This window comes from Colobus angolensis, unplaced genomic scaffold (genome assembly GCF_000951035.1).
Source record: "Colobus angolensis palliatus isolate OR3802 unplaced genomic scaffold, Cang.pa_1.0 Scaffold285, whole genome shotgun sequence".
NCBI classification, from domain to species: domain Eukaryota; kingdom Metazoa; phylum Chordata; class Mammalia; order Primates; family Cercopithecidae; genus Colobus; species Colobus angolensis.
This window is the reverse complement of record NW_012116099.1, coordinates 587,953-610,772: the sequence shown is the minus strand read 5'-3', so window position 1 is coordinate 610,772 and position 22,820 is coordinate 587,953. Positions and strand designations below refer to the sequence as shown.

General features: G+C 37.6%; 1 protein-coding gene across 2 annotated transcripts in view; it reads right to left on the bottom strand.

Annotated features, from left to right (window-relative positions):
• Window positions 1-8,943: 8,943 nt before the first annotated feature.
• The window catches only part of PLCB4 (phospholipase C, beta 4), a 411,010-nt gene continuing 397,133 nt past the window's right edge, over window positions 8,944-22,820 (bottom strand). The window contains exons 34-38 of one of the 2 annotated variants that reach the window (XM_011948852.1): window positions 21,075-21,176; window positions 16,933-16,990; window positions 16,408-16,494; window positions 13,031-13,067; window positions 8,944-10,832 (exon numbers count right to left, since the gene is read on the bottom strand). In XM_011948852.1, coding sequence (XP_011804242.1) covers window positions 10,744-10,832; window positions 13,031-13,067; window positions 16,408-16,494; window positions 16,933-16,990; window positions 21,075-21,176 — 373 coding nt within the window. In that variant the 3' untranslated portion in view covers window positions 8,944-10,743. The remainder of the gene's footprint in view (window positions 10,833-13,030; window positions 13,068-16,407; window positions 16,495-16,932; window positions 16,991-21,074; window positions 21,177-22,820) is intronic. The other variant, XM_011948853.1, reaches the window with a different exon arrangement.

The window sequence follows — 22,820 nt, the reverse complement described above, 5'->3', positions numbered from 1 at the left end:
GAAGAAAGCAGGCACAAATCTTAGTGATCTTGGATGAAGCAATGGTTTCTTAAATATGACACCAAGAGCACAAGCAACAAAAGAGAAAAATAGACAAATTGAACTTCATCAAAATTTAAACTTCTGTGTTTCAAAAGACACCATGAAGAAAGTGAAAAGACAACCCACAGAATAAGAGAAAAATTTTGCAAATTATATATCTGAAAAAGGACTAGTATCTAAAATGTGTAAAGAACTCCTACAACTCAATAATAAAAAGACAACACAATTTAAAAATGAGCAAAGGTTCTGAAATATATATTTCTACAAGAAAGATCTACAACTTGCCAATAAGCACATGAAAAGATGCTTAATATCATTAAGGATCAGGGAAATGAAAGTCAAAACCATAATAAGATCCCCCCCCCCACACACACTAGGATGACTATAATAAAAAAGGTGATAAGTATTGTCAAAGATATAGGAAAATCAGAATCTTCATACACTGCTGGTCGAAGTGTGAAATGATGCAGCCACTTTGGGAGACAGTCTGGCAGTTCTTCAAAGAGTTAAACATAGAGTTACCATGTGACCCAGCAATTCTACTCCTAGGTATATACCCAAGAGAAAAGAAAACATACATCCACACAAAAACTTGTATGTGAATGTTCATAGCAGCATTATTCATAATAGCCCCAAATCAGAAATAATCCAAATATCTTTTAACTGATAAATGAATAAATAAAATGTGTTATCTTCCCTTAAAGCTTGGTATACTGAAAAAGTTGCAATTTGTCTCTCCAGAGGTATGTAACGAATATTACTCTATTAAACATCTTATTGAAATGAACTTTGCTAAGCAATTATTAAAAGTATATAATCTAATGCATTTTTCCAAATATTTAAAATCATACCTTTATATGTCATGCAAAAATAATGACATGATATTATTTTAAAATTCCTAAAAGAGTTTCTATAGATTATGTATTAAGATGAAGAGGAATTCTCAGCTAAAAAGGTAAACACAGCCATAAATGATCTTCAAAATACCACTCTTTGAAACTTAGGATATGCCTGGAACTGTATGTATTAAATGATTCAAAAGCTAACTTGATTCTCACAGCAGCACCATGGGGTAGGTGGCATTACGTCCATTCTACAGATGGAAGGCTCTAATTCCACGGCATTAAGTAGGATGCCTGAAGTCTGCAGCTAGTAAATAGTGAGTTAGGATCTAAGCTGTAGTCAGTGGGATCCCAAATTAGACTGTTAACGGCCGCACTGACTTCTACAAGTAGAAAGTTTAGTCTGTCTCAGCTGATCCCAGCTGTACCCATTTCCATTTTGCTTTGCACTATCATTTAATGTTACTGCAGATCCCCTTGGGAGAAATATACGTCAGATTTATCATCTGGGTTCTCTTTAATCCGACAGCTGCCTCATTTTCTAAGTGGATATTTCTGCTCTTTTTCCTGGGTGTGTCATTTCTTGTCCCTTGTGAGAGGCTCTCTCTTAAGTTACTCTTGTATTGGTTCAAATCACTTTTTTTGTTGAGAACTTGGAGAGTTGGCATGGAAAATGCTAGATGGGAAGAATAAAGAGAGACTATTCCACATCAGACTCTGCCTCCCTCACTCAGCACAGGCTTTTGAGAGGAGTGGAATAGTTTCCTTGTGGAGCAGCAAAGCCTGCTGATTTAATTTTATGCTCAAAACTCTTCTAGGTAATTATGCCTCTTCAATGGTTTCCAGTAAGCAACAGGCTTCAGGAGTAAACTTTGTTATTTTGGCATTATCACTACTGATCTTCTGAATGTGTATATGTATTTTTGTATACTAAATTATATTTTATTTCCCCCCATTTTCTTTATACCATAAGCATATATCTAATGCTCATGGTATTTAAAACATCGTTTTAATTGAGATTTATACATGCAATGGAAGACACAAATCTTAGGTGTATTCCCTGATTCCCTGACCAGTGTTTACCTGTATAAACACCCATGTAACCTCCACCCAGCTTAAGTTATAGACCAGCAGTTCTCAAAATCTTTGGTCTCAGGAATTCCTTAATACTCTTAATATTTTTAAAAACTCAGAGTTTGGTTATGTGAATTATATCTGTAAACATTACTATATTAAAAATTTGAAACACGAATTTCAAAACATTTCTCAATTCAATAAAAATAACAAAACTGTCACTTGTTAATATATAACCAATATTGTACTATTACAATAACATTTTTGTGAAACATAACTGTTATTTTCTAAAAGTTGGTGAGAAGAAGCATTGTTTTACATTGTTGCAAATCTCTTTAACGTATGGCTTCACAGAAGTCATCTGAGTTCTAATGTCTTTTTCTTCATTCAGTCTGTTGTGATATGTCATTTTCACTGCAATATATGAAGAAATCTGGCCTCCCACAGAGATGGATTTGGAAACAAGAGGACTTTACAGACCCTCTGACAGTCTCTTGGGGATACAATGGCTTGCCAAGGGATCCGTGATACACACTTCGAGAACCGCTTGCATAGACCATCATCATCCTGGAAGGTTTTTTCAGAGAGGACCCCTACTCTGACCTTCTCCTTCAAGATTAGCATTGCCTTTCCTTGATCTTCATGTATGTGGAATCATAAGGTAAGTACTTGGGCGTGTTCTATTGTATGAACATACTAAATTTTACGAATCCATTCTCCTATTGGTACACATCTGATTTGTTTCTAGCTTTTTATTATTATGAATAAAGAACATGCTTTTGGATGAACACATACAAATACACTCATTTCTTTTTTTCTTTTTCCTTCTTCTTTTTTAAGATGGGGTCTCGTTATGTATTGCATGCTGGAGGGTAGTGGCTACTCACAGGTGTGATCACAGAACACTGCTTTGTACTCTGGGATTAAAGAGGAACAGCCTTGAATTATATCTTCAGCCTCCCAAGTAGCTTAGATTGCAGGTGTGTACCACCATGCCTGGCTTACACTCATTTCTCTTAGAGTGTAATTGCTGGGACATAAGATTGGCAGATATTTAGCTTAATAGACTTCCAAGTCTTAGAAAATATATTTACTTTGCTGAATTTTATTTCAGCATATATTAGTTAACACAATACACTTTTAAATTATTCTAAGTATATTTAAATACATTCCTTACTAACATCTAATATATGCTGCTATATTTTTAAGAATTTTGCTTTAAAATCAGTGTAACTACTCAATACCATATATTTCCATTGCTAGACTACTGCATTTAAAAAATCTGTGTTCCGTATTTTATGCAATTGGACAAAGTAATGTGGTAAAGTAATTCCCCACTTATCTGCAGTCTTAGGACCCATAACTCAAACAGACCAGTCCGAAAGCAGCTACTTAATATTAGCATCCAAGACTGTGGCAGGATGGCATCTGAATGACCAGGGAGCCCAAAGGAAGAAGAGAGAAGGTTTAAAAGCAAACCAAAAAAATGAAAAAACAGGGAGGGGGAGGGAGAAAGTAGAAGACGAAAGAAGAAGGAATAGGAGGAGGAGGAAGAAGGAGGAGGAGGAGGAGGAGGAGGAGGTGTTTGTCAAATGACAAAGTTAGTTGAAAGCATCAGCAGTCCAGGTTAGAGGAACTGAACAGCAGACCCTCAGAAGGTTACCAATAAAAAGAAACCTGAGACATCAAACAAGAGGCTTAGCAGCTGGAATCACTCCCTGAGAAAACCATTTCCATGCCTATCGGTGATTCCAGTGGCTTTTGAAAGCTGCGGTCTCTGGGACTTTGAAATGAGACGGTTTTATCATCTTCCTGTTCCCAGGGCTTGGTTGTATCAGTTAGTTATGGCCACATAACAAAAAATCCCAAAATGCAGTGGCTCAAATCAACATCCATTCACTATTTCTCATGTGGTTATGAGTTGGCTGGGTGTTCCCACTTCTCTGGGAAAGGCGTGGCTGATCTCAGCTTCAGGCTGACACATCTATTGTCAGCTGGTAAAATGGATGAGGTAACTTAACTCTCAACAAGTCACCCATATCCGCCAGCAGGCCAGCCCTCTCACGTGCTCTCATGGCAGTGTCAGAGACTCAAAGGGAAGAAAAAAAAATGTGCCTTCACTTGTGTCAAGCTTGCTGCTACAGCTTGAGTGTTCCTTATCCAAAATGCTTGGGACCAGAAGTGTTTCAGATTTCAGATTGTTTTTAGATTTTGGAATATCTGCATATACATAATAAGATATCTTGGGGATGGGATCCAAGTCCAAACACACAATACATTTATGTGTCATTACACAGTATACACATAACCTCAGGGTAATTTTATATACTGTTCTAAATAATTTTGTCAATAACAAACTGGGGCCATTAATGCCACCCACCTACCATATGAATATGGCCTAAAGCTAAAATTGTTGATATGTTTTTAAAATAGAGTGCATTACTGGTAAAACAAAACAAAACAAAACAAAAACACAAGTTGAAGGGCTGGACGTGGTGGCTCATGCCTGTAATCCCAGCACTTTGGGAGGCTGAGGCAGGTGGATTGCCTGAGGTCAGGAGTTTGAGGACAGCCTGGTCAACATGGTGAAACCCCATCTCCACTAAAAATACAAAAATTAGCCAGGCGTGGTTGTGTGTGTCTGTAATCCCAGCTACTCAGGAGGCTGAGGCAGGAGAATCACTTGAACCCAGGAGGCGGAGGCCGCAGTGAGCCAACACAGTGCCACTGCACTCCAGCCTGGGCGACAGAGTCACTCTGTCTCTAAAATAAAATAAAATAAAATAAAGTTGAAAGAGTGTAACAGTGAAACACTAAAAGAACTAACATAATTGACCCTATTTTGTTTTGTTTTGTTTAAGGGGCCTTTTCCTGTTCCTGCACACAGGCTAGGCTGATTTGGGCACACAGATAAAATACAAAAATAGCAATTTTGTATTTGTATTCTGGGATTAAAGAGGAAGTATGTAAACAACTAACTATGATTTGCTAAAGATTTATAGGAACATTGTGACTTGACCAAAGACAAAGTAGTTTGCAACCTCCTCAGACCCTTGTTGGCACTCACATGTCTGCAGTTGTTGGTCACCTCTTGATCCCAACTCCTCCTCTTCCCACTGCCCTTAACATAAAGAGTCTGAAATGAGTACTGACCAAAGATGGTACTTTAGGAAGCTAGTCCGCCATCTTCTCAGTTTTCTGGCTCTTTGAACTAAAGTCACCTTCCTCGTTCCAACTCCTTGTCTCTCCACTTACTGGCTATTGTGTGGTGAGCAGAATGAGTTGTAGCTGGGTTACAAGGGTAGAGAAGATAAGAGTGGTTTTCTAATAAATATTTATCCATGAACAAATAAAGTTAGTTCGATGCTGAAGAAATGTCTAACCATTTATATGGCTACTTGATGTAGGAGAAGTGAATTCATAATACAGGATACAGTCTGTAGGGTTCAATAGGCTGTGCTATAAATACCACACCCTAACAAAATACCGAGATGTTTCTAAGGAAAAACAAAAGATAGAAGTGTTAAAAGCTGCATGTGAATTTTGAGAAAATCCATGAATTGCTTGAAAAGGGTAAACAATTTTGATGGATCAGTATAACATTTCCTCATTCACATTATACAATATCAAAGTTCTGAGATGACAGATGGTCAAATCCTTTTTCCATCTGTTTTGTTTTTGGTACATTCTGATTCATCTAAAGCTATTGGGTCCTGGTGCAAGTGATTAGGTATACAATATTAAATTGGCCATCATTGGAAATTTTTCCTAATTTTATTGTGCTGGACACTCAAAAATTTCCAGGATGAAGTACTTCAGAAATTGCCCCTTACCCTGAACTTCCAAGAAGGTAATGCTAGGAGAGGAAAGGAGTGGAAGAGGCACAGCATCATTTATCACGATAAGTACAGTGTAGACACCTATTTTTTAATGTAAAAGCAACGATGCTGCTATTTTAACCATCTCCCTACTCCCTCGACCCGCCTAATATTTTTTCATCATTCTAACCTACAGAGCAGAACGTTTTCCACAAAATATTATTAAAGAAGATGGCTCATAAATATTCATCCCAGAGGCACCACCCGGATTTATTATGACATTAAAGATGCAATTAAAATGTGTGCTTGAGATTCTGTTCAATGCCAAGAAACGTGGCATTGAATCAAAGAAAAGTTGTAGAAACGTGTGGCCTTCTGTTAGACTTGTGCAAGTGATGATGAAGGAGAAGCTATTTAGGGTTTTGAATGAGGCATCCCTAAGATAACCTCACTAATAAAATAATAGGGGTATTCCCTCTTCACTCTCCATAATCTTTCAATGTTGATGGGTCCATACTATTGGATCCCTGATGGCCACTGTGATCATTGCACTGTTTTAAAAGTATGTTAACAATAAGTATTAAGAAAAATTGTTTTCCTTGGAATTGAAAAGATACTTTGCAAAAAAGCTTCTTTTCATTAAGTTTTCAAAGGCATTTCCTGCCCTGCCCAAGAGACTACACAGATGGTTACAAATCCTTCATTTTACTTCATAGAAAATAACTTAGTCATTCGATAGCTAGTGACTACCTGTTCTTTGAAAAGCAACTGAACAAAGTCTGAAAAGAAATTAGTCAAGATTGGTGGAAAAGTCTCATGCTTAAATAGCTTTTAAAGTATAAATGGATAAATGAAAAATGGCAGGTTACTTCTTGCTTGGGAGAATGAGAGAACTTTTTCGAAATGGTATTTTTGGAGGTTGCTTTTCAAGACTTAATAGAGCATTATTATGTAATGTGGCTAGAAAAGATGTGTACTATGTGTATGTGAACAAAGAATAGTGATAAATTCATATTGATCAAAATGAGTAGGCATGTTGGGGGCAGAAAATGAATGCTGTTAACACTAATTTCAACATTATTCTTTAGGTAGTAGACAGAAATTCTGCATTTACAAGCAGAATGGTAATATGATTACAGGTGTAATTTGGGAAGATTAATCTCTGTGTAAAAGGGATTTGGAGGGCAAAGAAATTGAACAGCAAGTTTAAAATTCTTAACATTGAGTTATAAGGAAGGAGAAGGAAGTTCTCAAGACAGGGCAGAATTCTAAGTTTTATGAACAGATTGGGGGATGGAGGAAATGAGATGGAGCAGCAAAAGATGGCCCCAAGGTTTAGCACTGGTTATGGACTATTAAAATATGTGGGGAAGACAGATGGAGAAAGGATCTCTATTTTTTTTTAATTAATCGCATGCAATGTGCACATGGCCACCTATTTATTGAAATCTGAGAGGGAGAGTCAGAGCTTCCAGAAAGAAGGGTAAAGGCTAGAATTACAGATTTGAGAATTACATGCAAAGAAGTAGAAATCAAAGGCATGTGATTGGAAGAAACAGCTAGAGGAAACAGAAGATTCTCCAAATAAAGACCGTGAAAGATAGATTTCTTTCCCTTTTGGAATTGCTTTCCAGGAAGCTCATTGCTAAATTTGAAACTCGGTGGCAGAATGGTTCCTTAGTTTAAGTTTTCTGATAAAATGATTCTCTTGTCTCCTATCTTTAAAACTTCCTCTCCTCCTTAAGGCTTAGGGTTGAGGAGTTTGTATACTACTTTTGGAATACTACATATTTCATGGATTCCAAGATGTATATATTTTTCACATTTTAACATCTCTGAAATTGGGATGTGCCTTGACAATCACTGGATGGTTTATCATAGTTTAATTGGCAGTGTCTTTCATTCTGTGTGGTATATAAAATAATAGTATATGCTATGATCAATAATGCCTTGGATTTGACGAAAGATGGTACTTTCTGATATGTTTCCCTATCTTGGTAACCTGGCTGTTTTTCCATGAAGCCTTTTATTCCCCCAAAAGGTGAAGAGCAACCTACTTAGGAAAGGAGAAGTATAGTACTGTATGGGTATTCTATCAGTCAGGAATGGGTAGTTGAATATCTTTTCTGGGCTGAAAGAAAGAATAAAGGTAAGAATTGAGACTCAAGTGCCCTGGCTCCCAAATCAGAACAAAAACTTCTGATGGTGGGAGAGGCAAGATATAGTATAAACCCAGATAGTCTTGGGGCCAGCATAAAGCTTGCTTGCTTCTTGCTTTTTGGGGCATTGCTCTGGAACATTTCAAGCCTCCTGGATTTAGAAGCCTCTGTGGTATTGGAACTACATGGCCCTAGTAGCTGACAAATGACCAAAGGAGTGTTTTGATGGATGGACCTGAGACAGCACCATTGGTTCCTACACAGCCCCCAAAGACCTGGAAGTTCTGCATATCCCAGAAGAATGCTGGAATAAACTGATACCAGAATGAGGACTTGGCTGAGCAGGGACTTTGAACCACTGGGGTGGAAAGCTGCAGTAGAGTGCAGTTAGGACGTGTCCAACAATGGGAAAACCAGACGCTCCTACCAATTGCCAGGTGGACACATGAGCTTCCCTCACACCCAGATGCCATTTGGGGCAAAAAGCAAGATCTCTTGAATGGGGAGGGCCTCTAATAGGGAATTTGACTATCAAGTAACTAAACATGTCCCTGAAAATGTTTTTTTTTTTTTTTTTAATAACTGGAAGAGCTGAGTTACTTTAACTGGCAATTAATTTTTCTTCATAATAAGGGAGAATGCAAGGTTTGAGTGTAATACGAACTTACAATAGCAGGTAACACATCCTTTTGTTGCACATTTGAGTTGTGTGTACATTTTAATCCTACTACAGTGGATTAACGGTATGATGTCTCAAATACCAAAAGTAACCTGGATTAAAGACAAAAACTGGGTCCATATATAACACTGGAAAATATAAATGCTTATGGTGGTCTAGGAGGATGAAAAGCCAGAGAAGAAGTAAGAAAAACGGAAAAACTAGTAGTACCTCTCCAAAGCAGAAACAAGAGGAGGCAAGTGATGAATTCAGTCAAGTGTTACAGAATGGTGAGCACAGTTGAGCTCTTGGATTTGATTTGATTTGATGATGAGAAGCCATTCAGAATCTTTGAAAATTGGCAATCTAAATATGGTGATATTTTATTAACCATAATTTTTCATGAGATGTTAGTGCCAAAAGACATGTAGTCTAACTCCACTGTTTTACAGATAAGGAAACTAAGAACCAGAGATTTACAGAATCCAGTTCAAATCATAAATAGGAGAAAAACAAGTATATTACATCTGAAGTCAACTAGAATCTGCATGTTTTGCATCATTTGGGTGAAAAACATGTTGGGGGTATTAATAAGCCCCCTTTGAAAATAACGATGAGATCATGCATATGAAAAAGGCAAAACATTTGCTAGAATGCATCTTGGGAGCAAATACTCTGACGAGTGTTATGTGTATTTTAATTTTTTATTAGAGAAGTTGGAAGTTTAATTTCAATATCGATGGTATCATCATTTTCTCCGCTTTGTTCAGAGGAACACACAGAATCAATTTGTACAAGCATATACAACAATTCATTTGGTGCTGTGCACTAAAATCAGTAATCTGATTAGTTCTAGACTACCGGGTTTCCATGCGCTCCTCTTGGCTTTGGTGGCATGGCTCAATTCCCAGCGGAATACTTTTTCATGCACTGTCTGCATCTCAACTACAACAGGCTTAAAGACCATGCAGATTAACACTGTAGCAAATTGTTTTGATATTTAACAGACATAAAAAGGTCATTTCCTGATATGAAATTCTGAAAATCTGCATAAATATTTTTGTGTAAAATTAAATTAGTTATGTATTTTTTTCAAACTAGAACTTGAAGTATCAAGAATGCCCACATAATTCATATACACATATATATAGACTTTTTCATTATGCTAAAAGTCTTGATAGTCAAATTATATTCTGTGCCATACACTTATTTAACCAGTATTTATTTGGCATTAGGTTAACTGTGTCTGTATGGATTAGTCTTTACTGGTGCTTGTGTATCATGCAAACATAGTTCTAGTATTCCTGCTTACTAATGTTGTCATGTGGCAATACTTAGATGATTTTGCTCTCTAACAGTGTGAATTAAAGAGTATAAATACTTTATACATGGTCACATTTACAAACGTTTGCCAATAATCACCTCACAATCTTTATGGTGTGAATTGTAGTATCTGGAATCTGCGGAAACAATTGTATAAAGCAATGTCAGATGTCAACTTTCTTAAATGTGCCTAACACAGTTCTCCTTTGAGTAATGATGAGTTTTGGCACACATACACTGCTCTATTTTTCTATTGTTCTAATAATTTCCACAACTTTTACAGGAAATTAGCCTCTGATGGCATGGTAGAGACATGGCACTTACTGATGAGGTAACTTAGATGTAGAAAAATTTTGCAAAATTATTTGTCTAGCAGACCACCACTTCTGCTAATACATTTGTAGACAGAGTTTTCTTTTCCTAGTGCATGCACTTGCTATGAAATTGCGAATGCACTGTTTTATGTTTTTGTTTTTTTTGCTGCAGCTCAAACATGTCCTAAGGCATCACAAAGGAGAGTTGTTAACACCAAGCTCATTTACTTGTGATGGTATTTTACAGCAAACATGTTTAAGTTGTATTATCAATGGTTAAACTCTGCCTTACTGGAATAGTAAATTTTTGTGGATTTGTAGCTACTTTTGTTTGGCCAAGGAAATGCAATACTCAAGCTGTTAAATAGAAGTCAATCAGACATTCCAAGTCTCTCTGGTTTCAGATATCATCTTGTTTACACATAAAGGAAACAAAATAAACAGCTTTCATCCACGGAGTTTGTGTTCAGAAGTTTGTGAGTGAATCTTTTGATGCTTTGTGGGTTTGCTGCTTCAGTTTGCATTTTGGAGTTTCATACTACTGTTGCTGGTCTGCGGTCCATCTCGGCTTCCAATTTCACCATCTGCTGCATCTCCTTCGCCTATAACATCAGAAACATGGCCTTACGTGTGTTGAAATCCTTATCTGAAGGCACTTAACAACCCTGGCCTCTCTTCTCCCATAAATAGGATCCTGTCACCACAATCTTGCTACTCAAAATATGGTCCACGTAGAAGCAGCGCAGCATTGCCTGGGACCTTCTTAGAAACATAGAATCTTGGAGTCTACCCCAGACCTATTGAATCAGTTAAAATCTTCATTTTAACAAGATCTCCAGGAAGTTTTTATACACATTAAATTTTGAGAAGGACTGGTTTACACAGTGCCAGGAGAACCACTTGAAAAGAGGGTAGACCACTTGCTTCATCTTTAGACTGAAAAAGGGCAGGTTACTTCTTGCCACTTCTTACCACAAACTGTTTGATTTAGTTTCTACAGATTGACACGTTGCTTTGACTGTGTGTAGATAATTTTACCACATTTAGAATAAGTATTGCTTATGTACAACTTATTTCCTAAATAGCCTGAAATTTAGTTAAAAGTAATTCCCTAAGAATCTAATTGATAGAGAAGTTCAGGTGAGAGCATATTACACTGGACTGGCTGGAATCTTCTGTAAATGGAATGTTACAGGAACATGCAGGCCTTCAGGAATCCTATTGTGCAAACTCTATCCCTGTGGGCTCTTACTTCTCTAGGGTAATTTTTATGGACTACCAGGAAGTAAGCAATAGTGAATTCAACCTCATGAGTTCAGATTGTCACTAAGACAACAAGCTAATTCGAGAAGAGGAAAGGGGGTATGACGGGGGCAGCGTCTGGTGAGAAATACTTGCTTGCAAACAGGAAAAAATCAAATAGTACATTTCAGCTTTTATTATCCAATTGGTAGCCTGGATGCTTTTGCCCAACCCAATGCACATATCTTTTGAGGAATGAGGATTGCCCATTTCTTTTTTTAGTGACATGCTGCTTTGAGATAAAGGACATGTGAAAATAGAAACATGGACCTATGAAGATACAAATCAGAGGCAGATTCTGAAGTGGCCTGATGTTAATATTCATGTCTGCTTAGATATTCCAACTAAATGGAAGGTTACTGGGAGGGGGTTTGGTCAACTCTGTACATTATACGAGAAGCATCTTCCAAATGAATTCTTGTGACAAAATTAATTTAACCCATAGACTATACTGTGATTTCCTTCTTCTTCTTACTTCTATATTTTGGCATTAAGTTTCATTTTGGTGAGGATGGATATAATAACACCAAAGAATTAAATCTTTCTGTGTAAATTTGGGATGGGTGGTTCCCTCTGTTCAGATATTTTTTATGCCTAAAGTATAGTAATACTCTAATAGAGAAATGAAGAAATGGAGAAAAATATACAAACATGAAACTATGACACAAACAGTATTCATAAGGGATGACAGTGAAACATTATTAGCACTGGAAATTAAGTACTTCCATGTTCAGTAAATAGTAGAAAACGATTCTCTGTGCTTCTCCCCCTTTAGCTTCTGAAGAAAGTATTGACCACGGTGTAGAAGGAAGAATCATAGGATATTACAAGACTATTCCAACAGCTAAGTTTTTGTATGAGTTGGGTGACCATTCATTCTCATTTGTTTGAGGCAATTCCAGTTTATGCCTATAGTCCTAGATATTACGAACAGAGCTGCCTTTCACTCTCAAAACTATCCGGGTATGGACAATAAATTATATGGTCACCTTACTTATGAGGGGTGATCAGGGTCTTTAGCAGATGGGACTTAGCAGAGAGCATGACAAGAGTCATCGTGTAATGTTTCTACACGCAGAGCACAGCTCCGTCATTAAAAACCACCAACCAACTTTTACTGGGTGCTTTAAAAATTAATTGGAGTCATATTAACATTTGTGAGTGATCTGACTCTGTGACCCTGTCTTAGCTGTGGTCAGTCCAAATGACAGCTGCACATCACTGCTCTGGTTATGTCTTTATTACCATGATCTGTTTCCCAGATCTGCAATAGGAAATACAGGCTTAAATACCCTCAGAAGTAATTCTCTAAAGACTCTGGGCATTTTGGCATGAATATGACATCAGAAATCCAAGCATGGAATAGTCAAGCTTTTAAATCCAAACCCTTCAGATATTAGTTATGACCAGATGTGACTCATAAATGGAGACTGCACAGAGAATACGGACGTAGTCGAGAAGGAAAGCAATGTCTTGCTTATCAGAGTTTCGGTCCTACCTTGCGATTGGGACACTGCATGACAGGATTTCAAAAGCTGTTTGTACAAAAATAGTAATGTCAAAATTGAGTCATACATACAAAGCAAAGAAAATAAATGAATATTGAAGTGAATTTGAGAAATGAATGCAAAACCATATACAGAAAAGCAAAAAGCTAAGGATAAAACACGTACACACCCCTCAGTGACAAACTTTCCCCTAGTTGATCTCAACAGAAAAAAAGAAAAGAAACAAAACAAACAACCAACGCCTGTCATCCCCAGACTGTGCCTCTCTTCTGTGGCAGTAAGTGGAGAACCTAGCCTTTAAGCAAAACCTTTTACCTCTCTGTATTAAATGATAGGATTGATGACAAAAATCAATTTTTGAGACTCGAGTGTGTGACAGTAATGGAGTCGTTAATGTTTGAAATGGTACATGTCAAGACAGATGAGATATACTGTGTAGCTGGGAGGTCTATGAAAAAACTCAAGTAGGAAAAACATCCCCAACCTTCCGAGTTTTAAGTGAATAATCTGCTGACCAAGTAGGCAAGGACATAAAGTGGCTTACAAATAGCTTAGAAGGTGAGGATCCAGAATCAGGACCAAAACATACTGCCGCTTGGTTTGTTTCTGCCAGTGCCCCCAACACTGGGTTAGCTAATGGACTGAATCCATTCCAGGCCTTGCTTTGGAAGGGGAGATTTGGGACACTGATTAGGAGTAGGGTCACAGGAAAACAGAAAGAAACCTTTGAGGGAAATACTATGGGAGAATGTTTACATTTATCTCTGGCTTAGAAAAAAAGTCTTGGGATTTAACAATTATTTAGAATATTGTTGTGGAAGTTTGAATTGTCTGGAGACAGAGAACTGTTCTTGCTGATGAAATATTTACCTGGTTATGAAGGGAGATATACTATATAGTTCCAGACCTTGCCTTTTCATGAGTAAAGAAGTGAAGTCACTGTATCTTTCGCACTGTGCCCATGACAGTGTTGTACCACACAGAGTAACTGTGAATTGAGAGCTTTCTCACCCTTAAATGCCAAAAATACTAGAAAGATCTGGGATTCAATTTGCAATTGAACAGGCCATATTTCCAAAGCAAAGCTTAACACAGAAATTCAAGTCCAAATTCTTTGCTTGCCAAAAGCATCAGTATGATATCTTAAATGTCTTTTCCTTGAATCTCATTAAATCTTTATCAGGTCTCAAGCCTTTTCATGTTCTATGCTTTCTCAAGCTTTTGTGACTCAAAGTATCAGTCGTGGGTGGTAGACCTTAAAAGACATTATTTGAATTTCTGGAACAAAAAGCCAGCACTCTCCCAATACAGTCTAATCAATATAGCTATCACTAATCTAGCAGTTTAATGCAAGAACTCTGGTGTGGCTTGAATTAGTCATGTATTAGGATAAAAGCTCGAAGTGATTTTTAAAAATTATGTACTTCAGCTCTGAAACTAGCGACACAAGATGACTGTATTCTCTAGCTCTGGCATACACCACTATTGTAGTGATGAGTAATTCTGAGCACATTTACATTCTTTAGTCAAACTTGTTGCTAAGCAACACAATTAATTTCCAAGTAGTTTCTTAATTTAGTTAACTAACATATAACTGTGCCTTACCTTTCACTGTGCCCTTCTTCTAGGGAGAATTTTTAAAAACCTTCTCCAAGGCATCCTTATCCCTACCCATTGTCGAATCACTGAAGTGGCTTCTAAAGCTTTGGAGATGGTGGCTTTATCCTTATTCATATTTCTACATTTACCCCAGGAGCACTTTCTGAGAAGTGCTTTAAGAGCAAAACCATAAGCTAGGAAACTTGTATCAGAATGTGATGTGTTTATGAGTTGGTCAAATGAATTGGACCTATGGGGACAATAACATGTATTGTCCCCTTGGAGTGGACTTGCTTATGAATAGAAGCATTTAGCTGAAAAGGAAATGGGAAACATAACTAGGAAGTATGTTGATGAATAAAATTTCTGTCCACCAAAAAGTAAAGAATCTGAAACTAGAAGTCAGATTTATCTGTTACCTTACTGACATACAAAAAATGATTTTATGTTTTTTTTTTTTTTTTTTACTTTCTCAAAGGTACTTTTTAGTATAATTCCTACTTAAGTATTCTTCAAGGGGAGCCATTTACTTTGGAAAAAAGTATTCCTTAAATAAGATTGTTTTATAGATGGGAGAAAACAGGAAGGAACAATGTGGCACAAGTACATATTTCATCAAAACCTCTCCGTTTCTACATTGAATTACCTAGGAATAATAATTTCTATACCAACTACACCTAAAGAATAATATTTGAACTGACATTTGTCTGATACTTAAATGATAAGTGAGGGTCTTGGTGTCACAGGAACTAGAGGGATTTCCATCAAATTGAAGGTTGCTGATGGGCTGTAGCCCATTTGGAAAGGTGCCCATCTGTACTATGCACCAGATAAAAATACATTTCTCTTGGTGCTGGTATATGCCCATTGGCCTAACTGAACAGTTGGAATTGGGATAACTCCTTTTTTTTTTTTTTTGAGATGGAGTCTCACTCTGTCACCCAGGCTGGAGAGCTGTGGTGCGATCTCGGCTCACTGCACCCTCCACCTCCTGAGTTCAAGTGATTCTCCTGCCTCAGCCTACTAAGTCGCTGGGACTACAGGTGCATGCCACCAGGCCTGGCTAATTTTTGTATTTTTAATAGAGGTGGGGCTTCACCATGTTGGCCAGGATGGTCTTGATCTCCTGACCTGATCCACCCTCCTCAGCCTCTCAAAGTGCTGGGATTACAGGCGTGAGCCACTGCGCCCGGCCTGGATAACCCTTTATTTGTGTATATTTCTTTATTTAGTGTCTCGTCTTGCTGGGAGAAAGCACCAAAACTATGGTATCTACTCATGCTCAGTGGTTTGTAGAGTGACGGGGGCTCATGACTTTAGATTCTACCTGTAAGCCCCAGGGAGGATTTTAAACTTCATTTTCAGATTGAGGTTGAAAATAGGTGGTTTCTCTCATTTGCTTTTAAACATCATATCCCTTGCCTGTAGTTTGCAAATTATAAAACTCTAAATGAAAATGAAGAAATACTTTATAATCTATTTTTTTCATACTCTCGCTTTTAGTAATTTCATTCTTAGAATCCCCATAATTTATCCAAATATTCTTTTTTTTTTTTTTTTGGCATAGCCAGATTCTCCTCCTGCTCCAAAAACAGGTACTTTCTTTTCTTTTTGGATATAATGGAGAAAATATAGTAATGGGCAACAAATTCTTCTATCCACCTTTCAATTACGATATGCAAAAAGTCACTGGTCACTGTGGGCCACGGCATGTGTACCCCAAATTGGCTAGCTGCCTACATGTTTTTACACATTTTAGGTAAAATACCTGCTCATTCTGTTTCTCTAGGAATTCTAGATGTTCAAGCTGGACTTTTTTCAACTGATCCATTTCTTTGGACTGCTTCATTGCGAGCTGCAAAAAAATAAATAAAAATTTAAAAAAATTCTGATAAACTTTGGGTTACAATCTTAAAACAGGGATGAGAGATGACTTGTAACTTTATAATTTAAGTGAAAGAGATAATAATTTTTTAAAAATCATCTCAAAATTTGTGGAGTTTAAACTCATAATTCTTTCTGGGAAGATCTTTCCTGCTAAAATCTTAGAAAATAATAGAGGACTTATGGATGACTAAACCTGGCTTCATTTTCTGTGTAAAACGGTGCCAAATCATTATCTTAAAGATTTTAGTGAGAGATTATTGCAGTTTTCAGGGAGCAGAGAAGCTGGAATGTTTAATGTACAGAAAAATCAAATTAAGCAAATTAGCTAGAGGTTTGGTGGCTAAGCATGAGTTATTGTTTATAGTTTTTTAAAGGAAGAATGCCAAAAATATAATAAAATACTTACTCTCTTTCTTTCTTCCAGAAACTTTTTAGTGTTGCTGCTGTTTAACTCCCTGACTCGCCTAAAAGCAATGGGCACAAATAATGGTTGGTATGACATTGAATGAAATTAATATTATATCAAATAAGAAAGAGCTATATTCCATCAAATTCTCTGGATGGAATTGTTGATTTATTTTTCTAATTTTTATTGTAGTATTTTCAAACATAAAATGTCCAGAGAAGAATATTTTAAAAACTGTGTGTGTATCCCTCAGATTAACCAATATTAGTATTTTGCCATGTTTATCTGACATTTTTAAAGACAATAAACAGTTACAGATGTAATTAATGCCCCATTTGTATTCCTGATTCAGTTTTCCTTCTTCCTCTCGCCCCAGAGGTAACCACTATTGTGAATTTGGTGTGGATCCTCTCACCCACGTTTTAATATTTTAAGCCACATATAGATGTGCCCATGTGTAATATAAGAGCTTCTCAAACTTTCCTGTGTATACCAATCACCTGGAGAGATAATAAAAACCAGACTGTTGTGCCCTCCACTTTGAGACTTTGATTCAGTGGCCCTGAGGTGGGAGGTCTGAATTTCTAATAAGCTCCCACATGATGCTGATGTCGCTGGTATTGTTTCATGTGTTTTCTATATGTACCCATAGAGTAACATAGTCTGGGTTTCTCCGCTTGGCTTACTACTTATTCTTATGTTTTAGAGATACATCCATGTTCCAAACCACTTCATTATTTTCATTTGCTGTATGGATTTTTTCAATTTATGAACAGACTACACTATTTCCTCATTGCCATTAACAAAAAGTAGGTTATTTTCAAACAACGCTACAATGATCAGGTGCATGGGCCCTGTAATACGTGACACAATAAGAGTCTGTTGAATAAATGGATGAGTGGATGAAGTGTGGTGTATATCTTCCTGTGCACATAGGCAAAGGCTGCTGTAGGGTGTATACTCAGACTTGCCAGTTGGCAGGGTACAAATAGGCTCCTCCTTACTCCAGTTGTCCCAACTGCATTTCCATCTGCAGTGTCTGGGTGTTACTCCTTCCCCATATTTCTGCCCACTCTTAGTACTATCAGACTTTCTTGTCAGTTAGATGCTCCTATGGAATGGCATTGCTCATTGTTTTAACTTGCATTTCCCTGACCACTGGTGAGGTAGAGGGTTTTTCATGAGTGAAAAGACCTATAACTTCTTGAACTTCTGTAATAATTGTCAGTCTGTTCAGGATTGCTCCATTTTCAGTCAGTTTTGGATATTTATATTTTTCAAAGCAATTCTGCACTCCATCTAACGTTTCAAATTTATTGGTAGTTTTTTTTTTTTTTAATAGTAGACTTGGTTTTTCTCTGTAGTTAATTCCCTTTTTCATCTGTAACATCACTAATTCACGCTTTCTCTCTCTTTCTTCTTTAGTCTTGGTGGAAGCTAACTGATTTATTATTATTGTCAAATAAGCTTTTGTTTTTATGAATGCCCTCTATTGCATTTTGTTTTCTATTTCAGTATTTTTTGCTTTTTAAATTTATTTCTTTCTATCAGAGATCTTTGGGTTCACTCTGTTTTTCCAACTTCATATTCTCTTTGAGTGGTTAGCTCATTAATTTTCACATCTTTTACAAAATATATGCATCTAGGCTGTACTTTTCACTCCAAATATCACTTTAACTACCCTCTACACATTGATAAATAATGTTTACATTGTCATTCAGTTATAAATATTGGGTAATTTCTGTTAAAATGTCTTCTTCGATCTAAAAATATAAGTATGATTTTCAGTTTCTATATATCTTTCTTAGTGCTGTGACAAATTTTTAAATTTTATTTCTCCTTAGTTAGATAAAGCGGATACAAACATACACACAGTATGGGTTTAGAATATAACTATCATTTGGTATAGAAAAATTATTTTTTAAAAAACAGCCAATTTGTAGATATTTGGAACCACCTACCACTGGATACAAACTTACAAGAGATAGCAGAGTAGAGTGACAATACTTAGCCAAAAATGTATAGTACTTGGGTGATGGACAACCTAAACATCCTGACTTGATCACTGGGCATTGTATACATGTAAAGTTTTCTCATGTACCCCCATACAGTTGCACAAATAAAAATAGAAAGTTATAATAAATAAGTACAGTTTTCAAACTAAGATAAATTTTAAGAACCTTGCTAATTAAGTTAGCAGTAACTCCAAATTGAAGATAATTTGACCTCAACCAAGCTAAAGTCCACCTTGTCACATATTTGAAAAAGATGGTAAAAAGCTATTAATTGGCACATTTGTCATGGTTAATCCCATATTTCACTTTGGACAGTTTAAAACCGTTCAAATTAATGAAGTTTTATCATGGCTGGAATATTTGGTGTTTTCAAGCTGAAGAAGGTGTCATTTCCATGTATATAAGGCCCTTAAATAAAGTTGCTTAACTGAGAATAACATCCAGAGAATGACACTTTTTACTTTTCTTTTCTTTTCTTTTTTGAGATGGAGTCTTGCTCTGTCGCCCAAGCTGGAGTGTAGTGGCGCAATCTTGGCTCACTGCAAGCTCCGCCTCCCAGGTGCACGCCATTCTCCTGCCTCAGCCTCCTGAGTAGCTGGGACTACAGGAATGCACCACCATGCCCAGCTAATTTTTTGGTATTTTTAGTAGAGATGGAGTTTCACCATGTTGGTCAAGCTGGTCCCGAACTCCTGACCTCAGGTAATCTGCCCACCTCGGCCTTCCAAAGTGCTGGGATTATAGGTGTGAACCACTGTACCTGGCTCATAAAACAGCTTTTCTCTGAGACATGGACTTCAGCCAGAAGGCCACCTTCATGCTAGGTATTATTCCCCCTATAGAAGGAACCCCACTGTCCCTAACTGCTGGTGGCGTAGTGGTTATGGAGCTGACAGCATTTGTATTCTCAGAGGTTTCCCGAGGTGGATGATGGGCAGCACAGGTGATCGCTAGGAATTAAGTGCCTATCCCTTGGGTAACATGACTATTGACGGCTCCTCAGATCCCCTTTACCAGCTGTGTCTAAAGGGCTTGCACCTGACACCTTCTATGGAGGTCACACAAACCTTCCCCCCAACCTCAGGCAGCCAATGGCTGCCTAATACAGAAACACAAAAGCCTGGTACTCTTGCTTCAAAGAGGGACAAATCTGTGGTACAATTTTTTATTTGAGGTTACAGGGACCCTAGGTGAGACCACATCCTTGCTTAGGGCCTGTCCTGGGACTTCCTGCTTCCTCACGCCCTTTCTCTGAAGGTCCCTTCCTCAGTGAATCACAAGCACCTCAATTCCTGTCTTGATCTGCTTCCAGAAAATTCACTTAACGTAAGGACAAATGAGACAAATGGGATGGGAGCTTTAAAGATGATCCCATGTGAAGGACTACTGAAGAAGACCGTCCCCCTGACTGCTGCTGCTATTCAGAACTGGCCCATCCAGAACAGACTGACACCTGAGCAGGGGAAAGGCTTGCAGAATGACCCAATGGAACCTGGGAAAGATGCTTCAGAATTATATTGACTATAGGCTGGGCGCAGTGGATCACGCCTATAATCCCAGCACTTTGGGAGGCTGAGGCAGGCAGATCACTTGAGGTCAGGAGTTCAAGACCAGTCTGGCCAACATGGTGAAACCCCTATCCCTACTAAAAATACAAAAATGAGCCAGGTGTGGTGGTATATGCCTGTAATCCCAGCTACTAGGGAGGCTGAGGCAGGAGAATCGCTTGAACCCAGGAGGCGGAGGTTGCAGTGAGCTGAGATTGGGCCACTGTACTCTAGCTTAGGTGAAAAAGCAAGACTCCATCTCAAAACAAGCAAGCAAAAAAATAAAAAATAAAAAAGAATTATATTATGTCATATTTTATACAACTTTGTTTGTAAAGCAGCACATATATATTGAATGTAAACTGATTTTACTGGTGGTAGTAAGCAACCAGAAAATGTGGACGATTGTTCTACAGTGATAATAACAAATCTTCATTGCAGTTATAATAGCAGAATTCCTAGTCAAAAGTCACAATTGTTTTTATGTCTCAGTTGTGTTTGTGTGTACACATGTAAAGAAAGTTGAGACTGTGTCCTCAAGTCAAAGCCATATTCCTGCAGTGAGCACTCTCAGACTTACCTTTCCCGTTCTGCCTTATTCTTGATAGATTTATCTTGGCTGATGGCTTTGCTATTTTCCATAGAAATCTTAGCCTGGTGTGCTCGCATTTCCTTGCTTTCCCTATGTATTAAAAACAAGAAAACAAACAGGCAGCGGGATGTAGAGTTTGTGTTTAATGGGTAGAGAGATTCATCTGTGGAAAATGAAAAAGTTCTGGAGGTGGATGTTAGGAACGGGTACACAACAATGTGAATGTACTTAATGCCATGCACTTAATGGTTACAATGGTAAAGTTTACATTTTATTTATGTAGACATGATTTAAACATGGAAAAAAACCCAAAATACTTCTGTTTATAGCAATATGACTAGGCTTACTCCTCTCACTCTTTTTTTTTTTCTATTACCGAGCTCACCGACTTCTGTATTTTGGAAAAAGGAGGGAAGGGACCCCAAGCTATATGGATGCTGATACCTGAGGGGCAGTGGCCACCTAGTGGTGAAGTGACAGTGATGGCCTGTGATGAGGAGACAGTATTTTTGCCTATTAATATAAAGATCTCAGCTTTGCCTCATATTATATGGGACCAGATGGGCTGGAAGAGAGAGAGAAAATGTTCTAACCCTCACAAACAGCCTTCCTGTTTCTATCAGCCACAGGAATGAAAGGGACTAAATGGTTTCAAGTAAGCACAGGGAACAGCAAAAAAGTAGGTTTGCAGGTGACCAACCACTGTATGTGTGAATGTGTGAATGCATGTGTATGCATGACACACATGTTTATTTATGTGTGCATTAAAGGAATAAAACTTAAATGCTACATAGTATATGATTACAAATTTTTTTTCTATAACCTAGGGAGATCTATTGAAAGCACTGCCTGGAAACCAGCATCCAAGCATTCAGGTTACCTAGGCACTGCTATTTGCTCTGCATCCAACGAGATGGGCAACACTGAAGTGGAGAGTTGCTCACTCAGCTACCCTAGAGCCACTTCAGCAGGAACATGTATGGAAACTCTGGACCCAAGAAGATCACTCTCAGATTTTACCATAACTTGTTAGGAAATTGACCTTTCTGTATTCATTCATTCAGCAAACACCAATGACCAAATGTTGCAGACAAATGTCAAGAAAGCAAAGATTTGTAATCAAGAATAATGGTTGTGATCATGAGGAAGAAACACAACCACCAGGGGTTTGAGTAAAAGTTAAATACTGCTGTTGCTTTGAAAAGTGCTTTTTCCATAGGTTTATTTGTTCTATTTATTTTTTATTATACTTTAAGTCCTAGGGTACATGTACACAATGTGCAGGATTGATACATAGGTATACGTGTCCCATGATGGTTTGCTGCACCCATCAACTTGTCATTTACATTAGGTATTTCTCCTAATGTTATCCCTCCCCCAGTCCCCCACCTCCCAAAAGGCCTCGGGGTGTGATGTTCCTCGCCCTGTGTCCAAGTGATCTCGTTGTTCAATTCCCACCTATGAGTAAGAACATAGGCATTTGGTTTTCTGTCCTTGCAATAGTTTGCTGAGAATGATGGTTTCCAGCTTCATCCATGTCCCTACAAAGGAAACAAACTCATACTTTTGTACAGCTGCATAGTATTCCATGGTGTATATGTACCACATTTTCTTTTTAATCTTTTTTAAAAAATTTTATTATTATTATACTTTAAGTTCTAGGGTACATGTGCATAAGGTGCAGGTTTGTTATATATGTATACTTGTGCCATGTTGGTGTGCTGCACCCATCAA